This window comes from Pongo abelii, chromosome 20, assembly GCF_028885655.2.
Source record: "Pongo abelii isolate AG06213 chromosome 20, NHGRI_mPonAbe1-v2.0_pri, whole genome shotgun sequence".
Lineage (NCBI taxonomy): Eukaryota > Metazoa > Chordata > Mammalia > Primates > Hominidae > Pongo > Pongo abelii.
Window position 1 is genome coordinate 20,525,474 of NC_072005.2, and position 16,152 is coordinate 20,541,625.

Here is a 16,152-nt window from a genome sequence, read left to right on the forward strand (position 1 = left end):
TTTTTTGTTATTAGATCTCAACTGACTCTTGTAGAAAGGCAAGTTAAATCTTGATTTCACAAAATTTTTAACAAACTTTTTTATTGAAAGAATGTGTCTTGATTGGAAAGATAATTATATATATAAAATTTTAAATAGTTTTCTGAAGGAGAAAAGCTTACTAATGTTATTTTATTTTTTGTTTTATTTGACTCTTGTATCTTTGTCTCTCATTTTCCTTTCTGTCTTTTATGGGTTTTTTTGTATTAATATGCATTCCGGTTTTTAAAAATTTTCTTTTGTGTATCTATACAGATATTTTCTTAGTGGTACCATGGGGGATTATATAAAACCTCTAGTAGATCCAACAATGTGTTTGAATGTGGTAAAAAAATAACTTAAGTTATATACAAAAATTCTTCATCATTACATCTGCCTACATTGCTGCTCTGAAAATGCTCTTATATGTGAATTTTGAAATTTTACTTATATATGTGTTTGTTATAAATATCTTTATGTGTATCCTAGTTTGTTTGTTCAGCTTTTTCATTTTTTCATCATTTTTTCTTTTGAGAAATTTTTCAGTTACTTTTTGTAATTTTTATACCCACAATTTTTTTTTGCTATTTTAATATTTCTTGTTGTTATCCTCATTTTTATAATCTTCAGTAGTTGTCTGTGTTTCCATTTCACTTACTGCATATTATTATATTTTATTTATTTCTGTATTTATTTCATCTGAGATGGAGTCATTTTCTGTCAGGCTGGAAGCAGTGGTGCAGTCTTGGCTCACTGCAACCTCCGCCTCCTAGGTTCAAGCGATTCTCTTGCTTCAGTCTCCTGAGTAGCTGGGGTTACAGGTGCTTTCCACTATGACTGGCAAAGTTTTTGTATTTTTAGTATAGACAGGGTTTCACCATGTTGGCTAGGCTGACCTTGAACTCCTGACCTCAAATGATTCACACACCTCAGGCTCCTAAATTGCTGGTATTACAGGTGTGAACCACTGTGCCCAGCATATTTTATTTTATTTTTGAGACAGTCTTGCTCTGTTGCCTAGGCTGCAGTGCAGAGGTACAATCTCCACTCACTGCAAACGTCCCTTCCCAGGTTCAAGCAATTCCTGTGTGTCAGCCTCCCAAGCAGCTGGGATTACAGGCTCATGCCACCATGCCCAGTTAATTTTTGCATTTTTAGTAGATACACGGTTTCACCATGTTCTCTAGGCTGGTCTCATACTCCTGACCTCATGTGATTTTCCCACCTTGACTTCTCTGTGTTGGAATTACATGAATGACCACCAACCCTGGCCTCTTCAATTTATTTGGAATTTTAAAAATTACTTTATATGCTTTTTATAGTTGCTTTTGAAATTTTTTTCATTGGGCCATGTTTCTCTAATATTTTATGTACATTGTAATCTTTGATTGAGATTTGGACATTGACAAAAAGCTACCTGTTACAATCTTTTTATAATATAGCTTTGTCCTGGCATAGTCTGAAATCAATAGTCTTGGCTAGAGATTCTGGGAATTTCTCAAACATGTTCTTAGGATGTGTCTTGTCTAAATTTTGTGTTTACTGTTTAGTTAAATTGGCTTATTAATTTTTTTAATAATCAGTAATCACTTGCTGCAGCCATTGCCTGTTTGGGGTACTGCAGTTTCTCTGCTTCTCTAACATTTATCTTTAGACTCAGTAGACTCAATGTCATTCCAATGTATATCACCACTTCTTTCAACGTTTTATGTCATGGGAGACATTAACCAGTGTCTAAGAAGCACATAGGAGCCAGAAATAAAGGTGTATGTGCCAATGTTTTTCTTTCTTTTTTTTTTTTTTTAAAAAAAAACAAGACTTGGCAACTTACATTTGTGTGTGTGTGTGTGTGTGTGACAGAATGTCACTCTGTTCCCTAGGCTGGAGTGCAGTGGCATGATCTTGGCTCACTACATTCTCTACCTCCACAGTTCAAGCAATTCTGTTGCCTAAGCCTCCCAAGTAGCTAGGATTACAGGTACCTGTTACCATGCCTGGCTAATATTTTGTATTTTTAGTACAGACAGGGTTTCATGATGTTGGTCAGGCTGGTCTCAAGCTCCTGACCTCAGGTCACCCACCTGCCTTGGTCACCCACCTGCCTTGGTCTCCCAAAGTGCTGGGATTAAAGGCCTGAGCCTGGGTGGAAATTTCTGTTTCTTTCTTTCTTTCTTTTTCTTTTCTTTTCTTTTCTTTCTTCCTTCCTTCCTTCCTTCCTACCTTCCTTCCTTCCTTCCTTCCTTCCTTCCTTCCTTCCTTCCTTCCTTCTTATGAGATGGAGTCTCGCTCTGTTGTCCAGGGTGGAGTGCAGTGGTGTGATCTTGGCTTATCGCAATCTCCACCTCCCAGACTCAAGCAATTCTCTGCCTCAGCTTCCCAAGTAGCTGGGATTTGCCCACCACCATGCCTGGTTAATTTTGTTTGTAAATGTAACCTGTATTTATCAGAATCTAGCAATTGAAGTAATGTGTTCTTATTGTTTCTTTCAGTTATGTGTTTTCATTTTGCCCAAGACCTTTGTCCAGAGCAGAGCCTAAAAGATTCCTTCCAAAAAGTGATACTGAGAAGATATGAAAAACGTGAATATGGCAATTTAGAGTTAAAAAAAGGTTGTGAAAGTGTGGATGAGGGTAAAGTACACAAAGGAGGTTATAATGGACTTAACCAATGTTTGACAACTACCCAGAGCAAAATATTTCAATGTGATACATTTGTGAATGTCTCTCATATATTTTCAAATTCAAACAGACATAAGATAAGAGATACTGGAAAAAAACCTTTCAAATGTATAGAATGTGGCAAAGCTTTTAACCAGTCCTCAACCCTTACTACAGATAAGAAAATTCATACTGGAGAGATAACCTGCAAATGTGAAGAATGTGGCAAAGCCTTCAACAGGTCCTCACATCTTACTTTACATAAGAGAATTCATGCTGGAGAGAAACGTTACAAATGTGAAGAATGTGGCAAAGACTTAAAGTATTCCTCTACCCTTACTGCACATAAGAGAATTCATACTGGAGAGAAACCCTACAAGTGTGATAAATGTGGCAAAGCATTTATTTCATCCTCGACCCTTTATGTACATAAGATAAGTCATACTGAAGAGAAACCCTACAAATGTGAAGAATGTGGCAAAGCCTTCAAGCTCTCCTCAATCCTTAGTACACATAAGAGAATCCATACTGGAGAGAAACCCTTCAAATGTGAAGAATGTGGCAAAGCCTTCAGGCGCTCCTTAGTTCTTAGTACGCATAAGAGAATTCATACTGGAGAGAAACCTTACAAGTGTGATAAATGTGGCAAAGCATTTATTTCATCCTCGATCCTTTATGTACATAAGATAAGTCATACTGAAGAGAAACCCTACAAGTGTGAAGAATGTGGCAAAGCCTTCAAGCTCTCCTCAATCCTTAGTACACATAAGAGAATCCATACTGGAGAGAAACCCTACAAATGTGAAGAATGTGGCAAAGCCTTCAGGCGCTCCTTAGTCCTTCGTTCACATAAAAGAATTCATACTGGAGAGAAACCCTACAAGTGTGATAAATGTGGCAAAGCATTTATTTCATCCTCACTCCTTTATAAACATAAGATAAGTCATAGTGAAAAGAAACCCTACAAATGTGAAGAATGTGGCAAAGCCTTCAAGCGCTCCTCAACACTTACTATCCATAAGATAAGTCATACTGAAGAGAAACCCTACAAATGTGAAGAATGTGGCAAAGCCTTCAAGCGCTCCTCAGCCCTGAGCACACATAAGATAATTCATACCGGAGAGAAACCCTACAAATGTGAAGAATGTGGCAAAGCCTTCAAGCGCTCCTCAAACCTTACTACACATAAGATAAGTCATACTGAAGAGAAACTCTACAAATGTCAAGAATGTGACAAAGCCTTCAAGTATTCCTCAGCCCTTAGCACACATAAGATAATTCATAGTGGAGAGAAACCCTACAAATGTGAACAATGTGGCAAAGCCTTCAAGCGCTCCTCAGTCCTTAGTAGACATAAGATAATTCATACTGGAGCAAAACCCTACAAATGTGAAGAATGTGGCAAAGCCTTTAAGCGCTCCTCACAGCTTACTAGTCATAAGATAAGTCATACTGGAGAGAAACCCTACAAATATGAAGAATGTGGCAAAGCTCTTAACTTGTCCTCAGACCTTAATACACATAAGAGGATTCATATTGGACAGAAAGCCTACATAGTGAAGAACATGGCAAATCTTTGAAATATTCCTCAACCCTTAATAAACATAAGATAATTCATACTGGAAAGAAACCCTATAAATGTGATGACTGTTGGAAAGCCTTTGACCACCCCTCAACTCTTACTAAATATGAGAATTTATATGAAACAACTCCTACAAAAATAAAGAATGTGACAAATCGTTTTAAGGAAGTTCTCAACCTTTATTACACATAATTCATACAGGACAGAAAATCTACAAGTGTGAAAAATGCAGCAAAGCCTATAACAAGTTTTCAATTCTTTTTTTTTTTTTTTTTTTGAGAATGAGTTTCATGCTTCTCATGTAGGCTGGAGTGCAATGGCATGATCTCTGCTCACTGCAACCTCTTCCTCCTGGTTCAAGCCATTCACCTGCTTCAGCCTCCACCACCATGCCCAAATAATTTTTGTATTTTTATTAGAGACAGTGTTTTGCCATGTTTAAGAGGCTGGTCTCCAACTGTGGTTCACCCACCTTGGCCTCCTAAAATGCTGGGATTACAGTCATAAGCATCCATTCCCAGCCACAAGTTCTCAGTTCTTAAGAGACATGGTGATAATTCATGCTGAAGAGGAACTCTACAAACTTGAAAGATGTGACAGTGCTTTTACCACCACCTCCAACTTTTCTGTACATAAAGATGATTATACTAGTGTGAAACCCTAGAAATAATAGAAAATTTGACAAATCCTTTATATGATTGCAACACTTGATTGTAGGTAAGATAACTGAACCCTAACTCCTACAAGTGTGAAGAATGTGGGAAAACTTTTTAATCAGTGCATACACCTTATTTCACAGGAAAGCTAGTATCCTTGAGAAAAATTGCACAATTATAAAAAATATGGAAAACCCATTAATGCCTACTCACATCTTACCCAATAGAAGGTGGTTCACAGTTAATAAAAGCATTTAAAATGCAATTATGCTCAAAAAACTTTCAGAAAATAGAAGCCTTTAAAGTGAAGAAGAGTATTCTGAAGATAACCATTACACATAATAGAGGGGGTTGTATTACTTTTACTTGCATCACAGATTTCGTTGCACACATTTTGTACTAGAGGAAAACCCTGAAGCAGTTGCTCCAGCTTTGTTCAACAACAGGGAATTTTAGAGAAGAATCCTGCAAATGTAGTGAATTTGGAAACAATTTTTTTTTCAAAAACTACAGCTTAGAAAACACCAGAGACTTGATAACTAAAACATGTTTGCAGAAACAGTAAATATAAAAAATATTTAATTCAAAATGAATTCCATGTAAATATCAGAGAATTTACAGTAGAATAACTAAGGCACTGATACTTCAGACATTGCACTAAATCAGAGTGTTGAGTATAAAAAAGAATCCACAACAAAAATTGTTAGATAAATTATTTATATATAACTTTAAAAGGTTTTTTGAAGCATTGTAATTACATTGAAAGTATACTTGCTTTCTTGAAGAAAATTTTTTGAAAAGTGAATAATGATGTAATAGAGCTTTCAAATTTATGCTGTTACTTTATTTCTATTGTATTCACATGTGAAAGCATGTGATCAATTGTTGCTGCATCAGAGATATTACAGATTCTTTACTGGGCATTCTTTATAACCTTTTCTATTAAAGAGAAAGGATATTAAAATGTAAGATGCATAATGAAAATATAAGTGGAGAGGCTGTTTGTATTTGACCTATATTAAGTAATGTATAAGGTAGTGTTCAGAGTAATACTTTTCTACATTATAGTGAGAGAAATTATGAATTATAGTTAAAGGTATATTAAATTACTGTATTATTTTACTAATTTTACTTTCATGTAATAAAATACACTACATTTAAAAATTGTTAGATTGTGTGTGAAGTTAATTTTGTTGTATCTATTTTTTTTGAGATGGAGTCCACCTTCTCACCCAGGCTGGAGTGCAGCAGCACGATCTCTATGATCATTGCAACCTTCACCTCCCAAGTTCAAGTGATTCTCCTGTCTCAGTCTCCCAAGTAGCAAGGACTACAGGTGCATGCCACCATGCCCGGCTAATTGTTGTATTTTTAGTAGAGATGGGGTTTCACCATATCAGTCAGGCTAGTCTTGACCTCTTGAGCTCAAGTGATCCACCTGCCCCGGCTTCCCAAAGTGCTGAGATTGGCCTAGTTTTGTTTTATTTTTTACCATATTAAGACTGTTTTGCATTTAATGACACCATATTATGCCACTAACTTTAACCTATCCCACCTTACTCAAGGGTATAGGTAAAAGATGGTAGCAGTATACTATTTGGCATATAGTGGAATAACATTAGTAATCACTTTGCCAGTGGCTTTAAACTAATTGAATTAAAGAATATTTTTCCCATGGGTTAAATTTTTATTCTTACAGAAATTTATTAGTATTTGTGGGTATTTAGTATATGTTTATGCTTTATATGGCATATTGTGATTCAGGACTACAATATGTAATAATTACATTAGGGTAAATAAGGTATCCATCACCTCTGTCATTTATCCTTTGTATTCCAAACAGTGTAATTATACACTTTTAGTTATTTGAAAATGTACAATTAAATTTTTTGACCACAGGGTTATTTTTATGGTCATAATAAAAATTATACAGAAATATAAAAAGAATATGGCCAGATGCAGTGGCTCATGCCTGTAATCCCAACCATTTGGGAGGCCGAGGCAGCTGGATTGCCTGAGCTCAAGATTTCAAGACCAGCCTGGCCAACATGGTGAAACCCTGTCTGTACTAAAAATACAAAAATTAGCCAGGCATAGGAACACCGATGTGGAGGCTGAAGCAGGAGAATAGCTTGAACCAGGGAGGTGGAGTTTATAGTGATCCCAGATTGCACCACTGCATTCCAGCCTAGGCAACATTTCTGAGTCCTGAAAAACTATTAATAAATATTTGTTACATAGTTTTCTATAAACTTGTGGTCTCTCTGCCTGCAAACACAGAGTTTTAGTTTTAATTTTTGTAGAGTGAAATATACACATATTACTCTGAAGGTAAACCTTAGGCATAAGAAAAATATGAAGTAAGTGTGTTTGTGTGAGTTTGTGTTGGTACATATTTTCAGAAGAAAAGCACAATTATTGAAACAAAACAACTTATTTTAATTTGGTGAATAACAGAAAACACCTTCAAAATGTTGAAAGCAAATCTATACTTTCTGCTTTGTATTGAATTTATTAATGTAAAATTTTATAGCTTATGTTCCCTATTCTTTCCAGAATCTGCCTATTGAAGCACAGGCAATTTTGTCTCCATAAATAACACTCTTGAGTACAACAATAAAAGCCCTCTTCAAACAAACAAAAAAATTATAACAGTTATTTTAATGAAAATGTAACCAAAATTATATAATTGGATATATTTTTGTTGTTCTATGTGTGTGCAAATGTATAAATTGGTATATAAGGAAAAAATAATTTAAGCCAGAAAAAAAGATGTTAGCTAATATTTGTAATGAATAAAACTGGAAAGTAGTTAATTATTATTTGCACATGATGTCTTTGTTTACATAGATAACAAAACAGCAGAAAGGCTACTTTAAATTTTATTCAAGTGGGTAGATAACATTCTAAGATAATACCCTGGATTCCCAGTCTGTTGCACACTTGCTGTGTAATACTTTTTCCTTGAGTGTAAAAAAATGTGTGACTGTGGTGGGAATCACTCATTAAATTAGGTTACTTATGTGTTGACTTTGTGTTATCAAAATGGAGATTATCCTGACTGTGATAAACTTTTATCAGAGGTGCTTTTAAGAGAAAGACACATCATAGAAAAACACCCCTGCTTGTCTGAAAGTAAGTGACTTCTAGGTGGGCCATGTTGCAAGCTGCTAACGGTGACCACATGGCAGAAAACATATTTGTACATTGTTATCATTCCTGCCCTTCTGCATGTTGCTTCCAGTAGGGAGAATAAGAGGATCCTATGGTAGAGGGAAAAAAAGGGAATCTCATTCATGCAAGAAATAATCACCTCTCATGCGGGATAGCTTAAGAGAAACAGGAGACCACAACAGGACCACATTAATAGAGGAAAAGGGTAACCTGGGTAAAAGTGCTCTCTGGCATTATGGAACTACATTTAGTAAGCTGTAGTGAATGGTCAGCCTCTGGGATACCAATAGTCTACCAACAAGGCTGAACTCATTCTAATTCAATCAGCATGTCTGCATTTACACTATCCATTACAGAAATACCTTGAAGACCAGTGGGTAATGTCCTAGAATTGAACTTACTTCAAATCATACCTAATTGTTCTTAACATTTGAAAAACCTTAAAAACAATGAATTCATAAATAATTAACTTCTAATTATAGAGGATTCTACTATACTGTAATACAAGATTAAAGTGTAAACACCTTAATATGAAGATTTCTTGAATGAATGATTGGTTATGCAGTTTATTTTAAATTAACATGATAAAAGTAACAGATAAAACATTGGAAATGGATAAAATTAATAAAAAACACATCTTTTCAATGGTTTGGCATAATTGCCATGCTTTTGGAAATGGCCAGATGACCAAGAAGAAACAAAAACAAGATTTTGGCTTTGCCCAGTCATTGTTTTTGACCTTCTGAAATCTAAAATCCAGGCCAAAGTGTTGAATGGGACTATTTTATAGGTGGCTTCCTTGGGTTTTCAATGCAATGAAGGGAAAACTTTGATAGGCAGGAAAATGCACGCTATATACACACATTGCTCTTCTCTGATTTGCTTTAACATTGAAAAATTGAAAATTGTAAATGTAGTCTCAATTAGAGTAACAAAAGATTTGTTTTTTCAAAAAGCAAATGTATACAATTAATGGGTAACAGATACCATTAGCTGCTAAAAAATAGTATGACTAAATTCAGTATCTAGCCATGAAAATAACAGCCCAATTAAATGAAGACCCTAATAGGTGCATGTGGAAAGCATTGCTGTGCAGTGTGGTCCCTCCACTCAGCATTTTCTTCTGCCTCTTTACAGAGATACCAATTTCCTCTGAGTGACTCGGTGCATACTGGGAGCCAAGAATGCCGTGTTCAGTGTGACTACTGAAAACATGGTTAACACACTTCTTCGATATGATAATAAAATGATATAAATGTTTCTCTGCCTCAGAAAAGCTTTTAGTAAAAGATCATATTATTCAATTTAGGTTCATGAAAAATTTTAATATTCCAGATAACTCAGACACTTAAATGTCAATGAAATCTCATAAAACATTTGAATAAGATAAAGTCTTCTTAGCTAAGAATTTTATTACTGGTAAATTTAGAAAAAAACAGAAAACCAGCACTTTAAGCCAAATAACAGTGTTTGACATGAGTTGCACCCAAACAAGTGCTCTTCATGATCATTGTTAAAGTAGCAATAGCGCCACGTGCTTTCCTGGGAACTGCTGGCCTGTTTTCCACTGATACAAAGTGGAGAAGGCTTTGAAATAGCAAAGGAGGGTGACATAAATTGAATACTTATATGAAATACAATTTTAATTAAAAATAGCATTTGATGTTGTACAACTATAAGTGAAACTATTAGTGTGATGTCATATTCTTAATTATATTGACAAAATAACCATTCACAGTATTATTCAAAATAATATGTTTTGTCAGCTGTATATTTGCTAGCTTTTGGTTAAATAGTACCGGAGCTCAATAGCAATCAACAAAATGAATCTTTATTTTACCGCAAGCATTAGTGATGCATATGCCTGTTTTTCCTTTTAGGAAAGCTTTTTGCCTTTTCCGGTTAGGCAAAAAACCGGATAGCTTTTTGCCTTTTCCGGTTGCAGCGCCGCGCAGTGAGGTTCTCTAGTCCACACTCGCAGCCATGCCGTCCAAGGGCCCGCCGCAATCGGTGCAAGTCTTCGGACGCGAGAAGACAGCCACAGCTGTGGTGCACTGCAAACGCGGCAATGGTCTCATCAAGGTGAACGGGCGGCCCTTGGAGATGATTGAGCCGTGCACGCTACAATACGAGCTGCTGGAGCCAGTTCTTCTCGGCAAGGAGCGATTTGCTGGTGTGGACATCCGTGTATGTGTGAAGGGTGGTGGTCATGTGGCCCAGATTTATGCTATCCGTCAGTCCATCTCCAAAGCCCTGGTGGCCTATTACCAGAAATATGTGGATGAGGCTTCCAAGAAGGAGATGAAAGACATCCTCATCCAGTATGACCGGATCCTGCTGGTAGCTGATCCCCATCGTTGCGAGTCCAAAAAGTTTGGAGGCCCTGGTGCCCGTGCTCGCTACCAGAAATCCTACCGATAAGCGCATCATGACTATCAAAATTCACCTGTATAATAAACAGTTTTTGAGGGATTTTAAAGTTTCAAGGAAAAAAAGTTAATTGGCTTTTTATGAAGGATTTATACTTTTTTTTTCAGTGTGCTGTTTATTGCTGAGAAGTGGCTGCCCTGCCAGAAAACTGCTATTCTCAGCTGTAACCACATTGACTAATAGTGAGTGGAAGTGAAGTGGATAAAAAGTAAATGTGTCTTCTCTGTATCTTTTTTTATTTATTGGCTGAAGAACAGGAGGATGCAGAAGATGGAAGAAAAGATAATCTCTGAAAGATAATGAAGCAGCTCTCCTAACTAGACAAAAACGTCATAGGGGATTTTTTTTCATCATTTTACTCTGTGCTTCTATGCGTTTAAATTTTTTTTTTTTTTGAGACACAGTCTCGCTCTGTTGACCAGGCCAGAGTGCAGTGGCATGATCTCGACTAACTGCTACCTCCACCTCCTGGGTTCAAGCGATTCTGCCTCAGCCTTCTGAGTAGCTGGGATTACAGGTGTGTGCCACCACACCTGACTAATTTTTGCTTTTTTAGTTGTGGTGCAGTTTCCTCATGTTGGTGAGGCTGGTCTCGCGATTTGTTCACATGGGCCTTCCAAAGTGTGGGATTACGTACGTGAGCCCCTGCACCTGGTGAGTTTAATTTTTGTTTTTTTTTTTTTTACACTTTACATAGAAATAGGATTATGTGGACCGGGCACGGTGGTCTGTAATCTCAGCACTTTCAGTGGCTGAGGTGGGTGGACCACTTGAGATTAGGAGTTCAAGGCCAGCCTGGCCAACATGGGAAAACACTGTCTCTACTAAAAATATAAAAATTAGCCAGGAGTGGTGGTGCGCACCTGTAATCCCAGGTATGGGGGAGGCTGAGGCAGGAAAATCGAAACCAGGAGGCAGAGGTTGCAGTGAACCGAGATGGTACCACTGAACCATCACGTGTGTAGGCAAAACTCCATTTCAGAAACAAAACAAAAAAATTTTTTGTGTGTGTTTTCCTGTGCTGGGTTATTTTACTTAGCATAATATCGTTCAGGTTCATGAATGTTGTTGCAAATAACAAGAATTTCTTATTTTTAAAGACTGAATAGCATTGCACTGTGTACATACACCACACTTTCTTTTTCCATTTACCTATTGATGGACACCTATGTTGATTCCATACCTGAGGTATTGTAAGTAATCTGCTTCTTTACTTCTCTTTTGTTTTGTTTCAGACAGAGTCTCATTCTGTTGCTCAAGCTGAAGGGCAGTGCCATGATCTTGACCCACTGCAACCTCCGCCTCCAAGGTTCAAGCAATTCTAGTGCCTCAGCATTCTGAGTAGCTGAGATTACAGGTGTGCACCACCAAACCCGGCTAATTTTTGTATTTTTAGTAGAGGCAGGCTTTCACCATGTTGACCAGGCTGATTTGTTTGTATATTTCTTTCTTCCTTTCCTTTTTTATTTCTAGAAGCATTTTAATTCTAAAATATAAATGATGACATGTAAAAGCCTTCATTTCTCTGTCTTTGATTACTATTATGGCTGATGAAAAAATAAGCTTTTTTGAAATTTCCTGAGTAAACGTTATTACTTCCTATTAACATAACTTGAGACAATGTAGAAATGAAAATGAACATTTGATAGTAAAACAGCAATTATCTAGCTCCTGGTAGTCATTTAGTCTCTCACCTGCTCTTTAGAACTTCCACAAAGACAAGAACTCTATTTTATTCCAAGAGTGTGTGATGTAAAATCTTATCTTTTTGTCTTTGTGGCTACAGACCAGGTATTATGGTTATGAAAAAAATTCTAGGTCTCCTTTTAGTAGACAGATGGTGATGATGGAAGCAAATATAATAGTACATGGTACTTGGCCACATTTCAAATGGGTGATAGTGAACATTCACTGAAGTGTCATAGGTGGTTCTTATTTGCTAGGTCAAATCTTCTTTGCAAGAAAGGCTCAGCCAACTGTTGTCAAGCATTTCTGGCAGTTCCTAGATACATGAAGAAAATCTCACTAGGCTGGTTTGCTGAGACCAGAATTAAAAACACCCAGGTGCCAGGTTATTAAAAACATTTTTACATTTATGGAAAAAAAATGTGATGTGATGTGTGGCTTGGTTTGAATAAATCTTCACTGAGCTAAGTAGCTGATTGAATTTACCTAACCTGAAAGAAAAAAAAAAAAAAGAAAAAACCTACACTGAAAAAACACACTAACATGGAACTGCAAGACAGTGATAAGAAAAATGTTTACTCGTAAACTCTGGTATGCAACATTGATGTATCATTAAAAAAGTTTTTCAGTTTGGGCACGGTGTCTCACATCTGTAATCTTGTCATTTTGGGAGGCCAATGCAGGTGTATCACCTCAGGTCATGAGTTCAAGGCCAGCCTGGACAATGTGGTGAAACCCATTCTCTAGTAAAAATACAAAAATTAGCTGGGCATGGTGGCACGTGACTAATCCTATCTACTTGGGAGGCTGAGGCATGAGAATTGCTTGAAACTGGGAAATGGAGGTAGCAGTAAGCCAAGATTGCACCACTGCACTCCAGCCTGGGTGACAGAGCATGTCTCTGTCTAAAATATATATATAGTCTAGGTAACTGCAATATGTAACTATTACTGTGTACTCATCAAATGCAGATCTTTTGAATCATTGGCATGCACTGTGTGGCAGTAAAATTTCAGAGAATATGCAGTGTATTTATAAATAGAAGATTCTAATAAGAAACTTTCAATAAGTAAGCCTTTAAAAGAAACTTGAGTTACTTTTTATGTTTTAAATATATGCTATTCTTACACAAAATGAAACTGCTGCAATCCAACTTTAGAAGCAAAGAATAGTCTTACATTGTTAAATATGGAAAATATATATATAACTATTTTACAGAATAGGGTTAGAACCTCTGATATGTAAAACAAATATTAGGAAAAAAACTATGGTATTATTTGATATAGGCTGAAGTAAGTAGATGAAAATTCTATAATTTCTTTTTGCCTGCCACAAATTTAAATTTATAAGTAATTATTTTAGTAAACATGGAGTGCCTACTAATTATCTAATTTATTTCAGACATACCGTGCAAATTCTAGCATATTGTCCTAACTGTCTGAATCTAAAATTATAGACAAATTTATATAGAAAATAGAAAGTAAAAATGTATAGGGAGAGTGACATCAGTAAGATGAAAAGACTAAAAGTGCTCATTTTCATCTCCCCTTACAGCAAAACAATGTCAGCCTTCCCTGACAAAAATGCCTTTATTAGAGAACAAGACATTATGGCTCACAACTGTAATGACAGCTACATGGTACATTAAGGTTATGGAACTGCTTCAGGCCAGGATATCGAGACCAGCCTGGGTTATGTAGCAAGACACCATCTCCAAAATAAGTGTCTCTAAGAGAGATTTGAGATCCAGGAATGGAGTTGTGAAACACTGTTAAAGCTTAAGATTGAGAAGTGTTCTATTCAGAAGGCAGGCCCTCATTTATGTGGGAAACTACAGGACCCCTCTTCCTGGCTACAGACCAGGATCAGGTTCACCCAACTTGGTCCCAGTAAGAATTCAGAACTTACTCTGTAACCATCCCAAATTCCTCCCAGGTACAGTCTGGCAGATGTCCTGCCATTCCAGAGACTTGGAGGAAGGTACTCGTTTACAGCCATGTAGACAGGCCTGCAGAACTTGGCCTTTACTGTGGTCCTTGAAGCAGTTTAATGACTCAGTTTCACTTACCTGAGCCACAGTTCATGGCCAGTTCTGCCTACATAGAAACCCATCCAATTACCTCAGGAAATGCTCTCTCATATGCAGTGAAAGCCATATTCATCCACATCCTGATACAAGGCCCACCATATGCAGAACTGACTGAAAAAACATGCCCTAGTGTCTGCCCTATGGAGCAAAGTCCTGAAGGATATGCAGTGTGGTCAAAAATAAACTGGGAATTACAACTACCCAAGCCCCTGTAACAAGCCAACTAAAGGTGGAACCTAGAGCAGAACCAGCAGCCTTCTGACCAAGCTACAACCCCTCTTCACTACAAATTCTGAGTGCATCTCATCACACTAAGGGCCCAACAAAAGAAGATCTTTACCTTGTAAAATCAGTATATGAAAACTTGAAGAGGTGTTTGCTCCATCAAATTCAGACACCAATACAAAGCTATATTGTGTCTATCATCAATGCTTCTATTTTAATATAGCACTGGAAGTATGTGGCAGAAGAACTAGTCAAAGAAATAAAAAAATTCATTGAAATTGAAGAAAAGTAATTAAAGTGCTGCTGTTTGTAGATCATACAATCTTATATTTAAAAAAAACCATAAACAGTACATTAAAACCCATCTAAACTAATAAATACACTCGGTAAATTAGCAAAATATAAAATTAACATACAAGTATATGTATGGTTTCATACACTTAAACTATCTAATAAAATAGAGGAAGAAAATAATCTTATTTATTTATTTATTTATTTATTTATTTTGAGACTGAGTCTCAGTCTCTCACCAGGCTGGAGTGCAATGGTGTGATCTTGGCTCACTGCCCCAATGACAATGAAATAAATGGTTAATTGGGAATAGAGGGGCTTGGGGAAAGCAATACTGGGAAGATATCTCAATCCTGGCACACGCTACCATTATTACTGTTTTCCTTTTTTTTTTTTTTGACATGGAGTCTAGCTCTGCCACCGGACTGGAATGCAGTGGTGCAATCTAGGCTCACTGCAACCTCTGCCTCCCAGGTTCAAGTGATTCCCCTGTCTCATCCTCCCAAGTAGCTGGGACTACAGGCACATGCCACCATGCCCGGCTAATTTTTTGTATTTTTAGTAGAGATGGGATTTCACCATGTTAGCCAGGATGGTCTCAATCTCCAGACCTCGTGATTTGCCTGCCTCAGCCTCCCAAAGTGCTGGGATTACAGGCATGAGCCACTGCAAAAATTTTATTTTCTAAAGCATTAAATCATAAATTTCTGAGGAAAAAATTAACCAAGGAGGGAAAAAATCTTTACAATAAAGAAAAAAAAATTAGAGAAGATACAAATAAATTTTAAAATACTTTGTCTATGGATTGACATAATAAATATTATTAAAGTACCACATTATCCAAAGTAATCTATAGATTCAATAAACTTCCTATCAAAATTGCAGTGTTTTTTTTCACAGTAATGGAAAATACAATTCTAAAATTTACATGAAACTAAAATAAACTTTGAATTGCCAAAGCAATCATGAGGAAAAAGAGCAGAGCAGGAGGATATCATACTTAAAATTTCAAAATATATTTCAAGACTATATAGTAATAAAAACAGAATGTACTGTGCAGAAAAATGAACCAAAAAAATGCAACAGAAACTACTACTCTCACACATTTCAGACTTGATGCAAAAAGAGAACTTAAAAAAATAGTGTTAATTTCTCAAAATCATGTGGATAGTTGTGTCTCCCAAAAACAATGGAAAAGCAGCCACATTGTGCAGTCTCTTTTTTTTTTTTTGAGATGGAGTCTCACTCTGTCACCCAGGCTGGAGTGCAGTGGCATAATCTCTGCTCACTGCAACCTCTGCCTCCTGGGTTCAAGTGATTCTCATGCCTCAGCCTGCCTAGTAG

General features: G+C 36.6%; 2 protein-coding genes and 1 pseudogene across 7 annotated transcripts in view; 2 read left to right on the forward strand and 1 right to left on the reverse strand.

Annotated features, from left to right (window-relative positions):
- The window catches only part of LOC129051905 (zinc finger protein 90-like), a 39,866-nt gene extending 32,131 nt beyond the window's left edge, over positions 1-7,735 (forward strand). For 2 of the 6 annotated variants that reach the window (XM_054540025.2, XM_054540027.2), the window contains one exon: positions 2,508-7,735. In XM_054540025.2, the coding sequence (XP_054396000.2) occupies positions 2,508-4,255 (1,748 nt within the window). In that variant the 3' untranslated portion in view covers positions 4,256-7,735. The remainder of the gene's footprint in view (positions 1-2,507) is intronic. The other 4 variants (XR_010138576.1, XR_010138575.1, XM_054540028.2 and 1 more) reach the window with 4 other exon arrangements.
- LOC100461389 (zinc finger protein 737-like) overlaps positions 1-16,152 on the reverse strand; it is a 197,315-nt pseudogene that overhangs the window by 66,993 nt on the left and 114,170 nt on the right.
- LOC129051913 (small ribosomal subunit protein uS9-like) lies at positions 10,043-10,557 on the forward strand. The gene has a single exon (XM_054540085.2). It carries the CDS (start codon positions 10,071-10,073, stop codon positions 10,506-10,508), a length of 438 nt encoding a protein of 145 aa, XP_054396060.2. The 5' UTR covers positions 10,043-10,070; the 3' UTR covers positions 10,509-10,557.

Bases quoted from the DNA above. Each gene is read 5' to 3' on its own strand.
- LOC129051913 (XM_054540085.2), top strand. From the start codon at position 10,071: ATGCCGTCCAAGGGCCCGCCGCAATCGGTGCAAGTCTTCGGACGCGAG.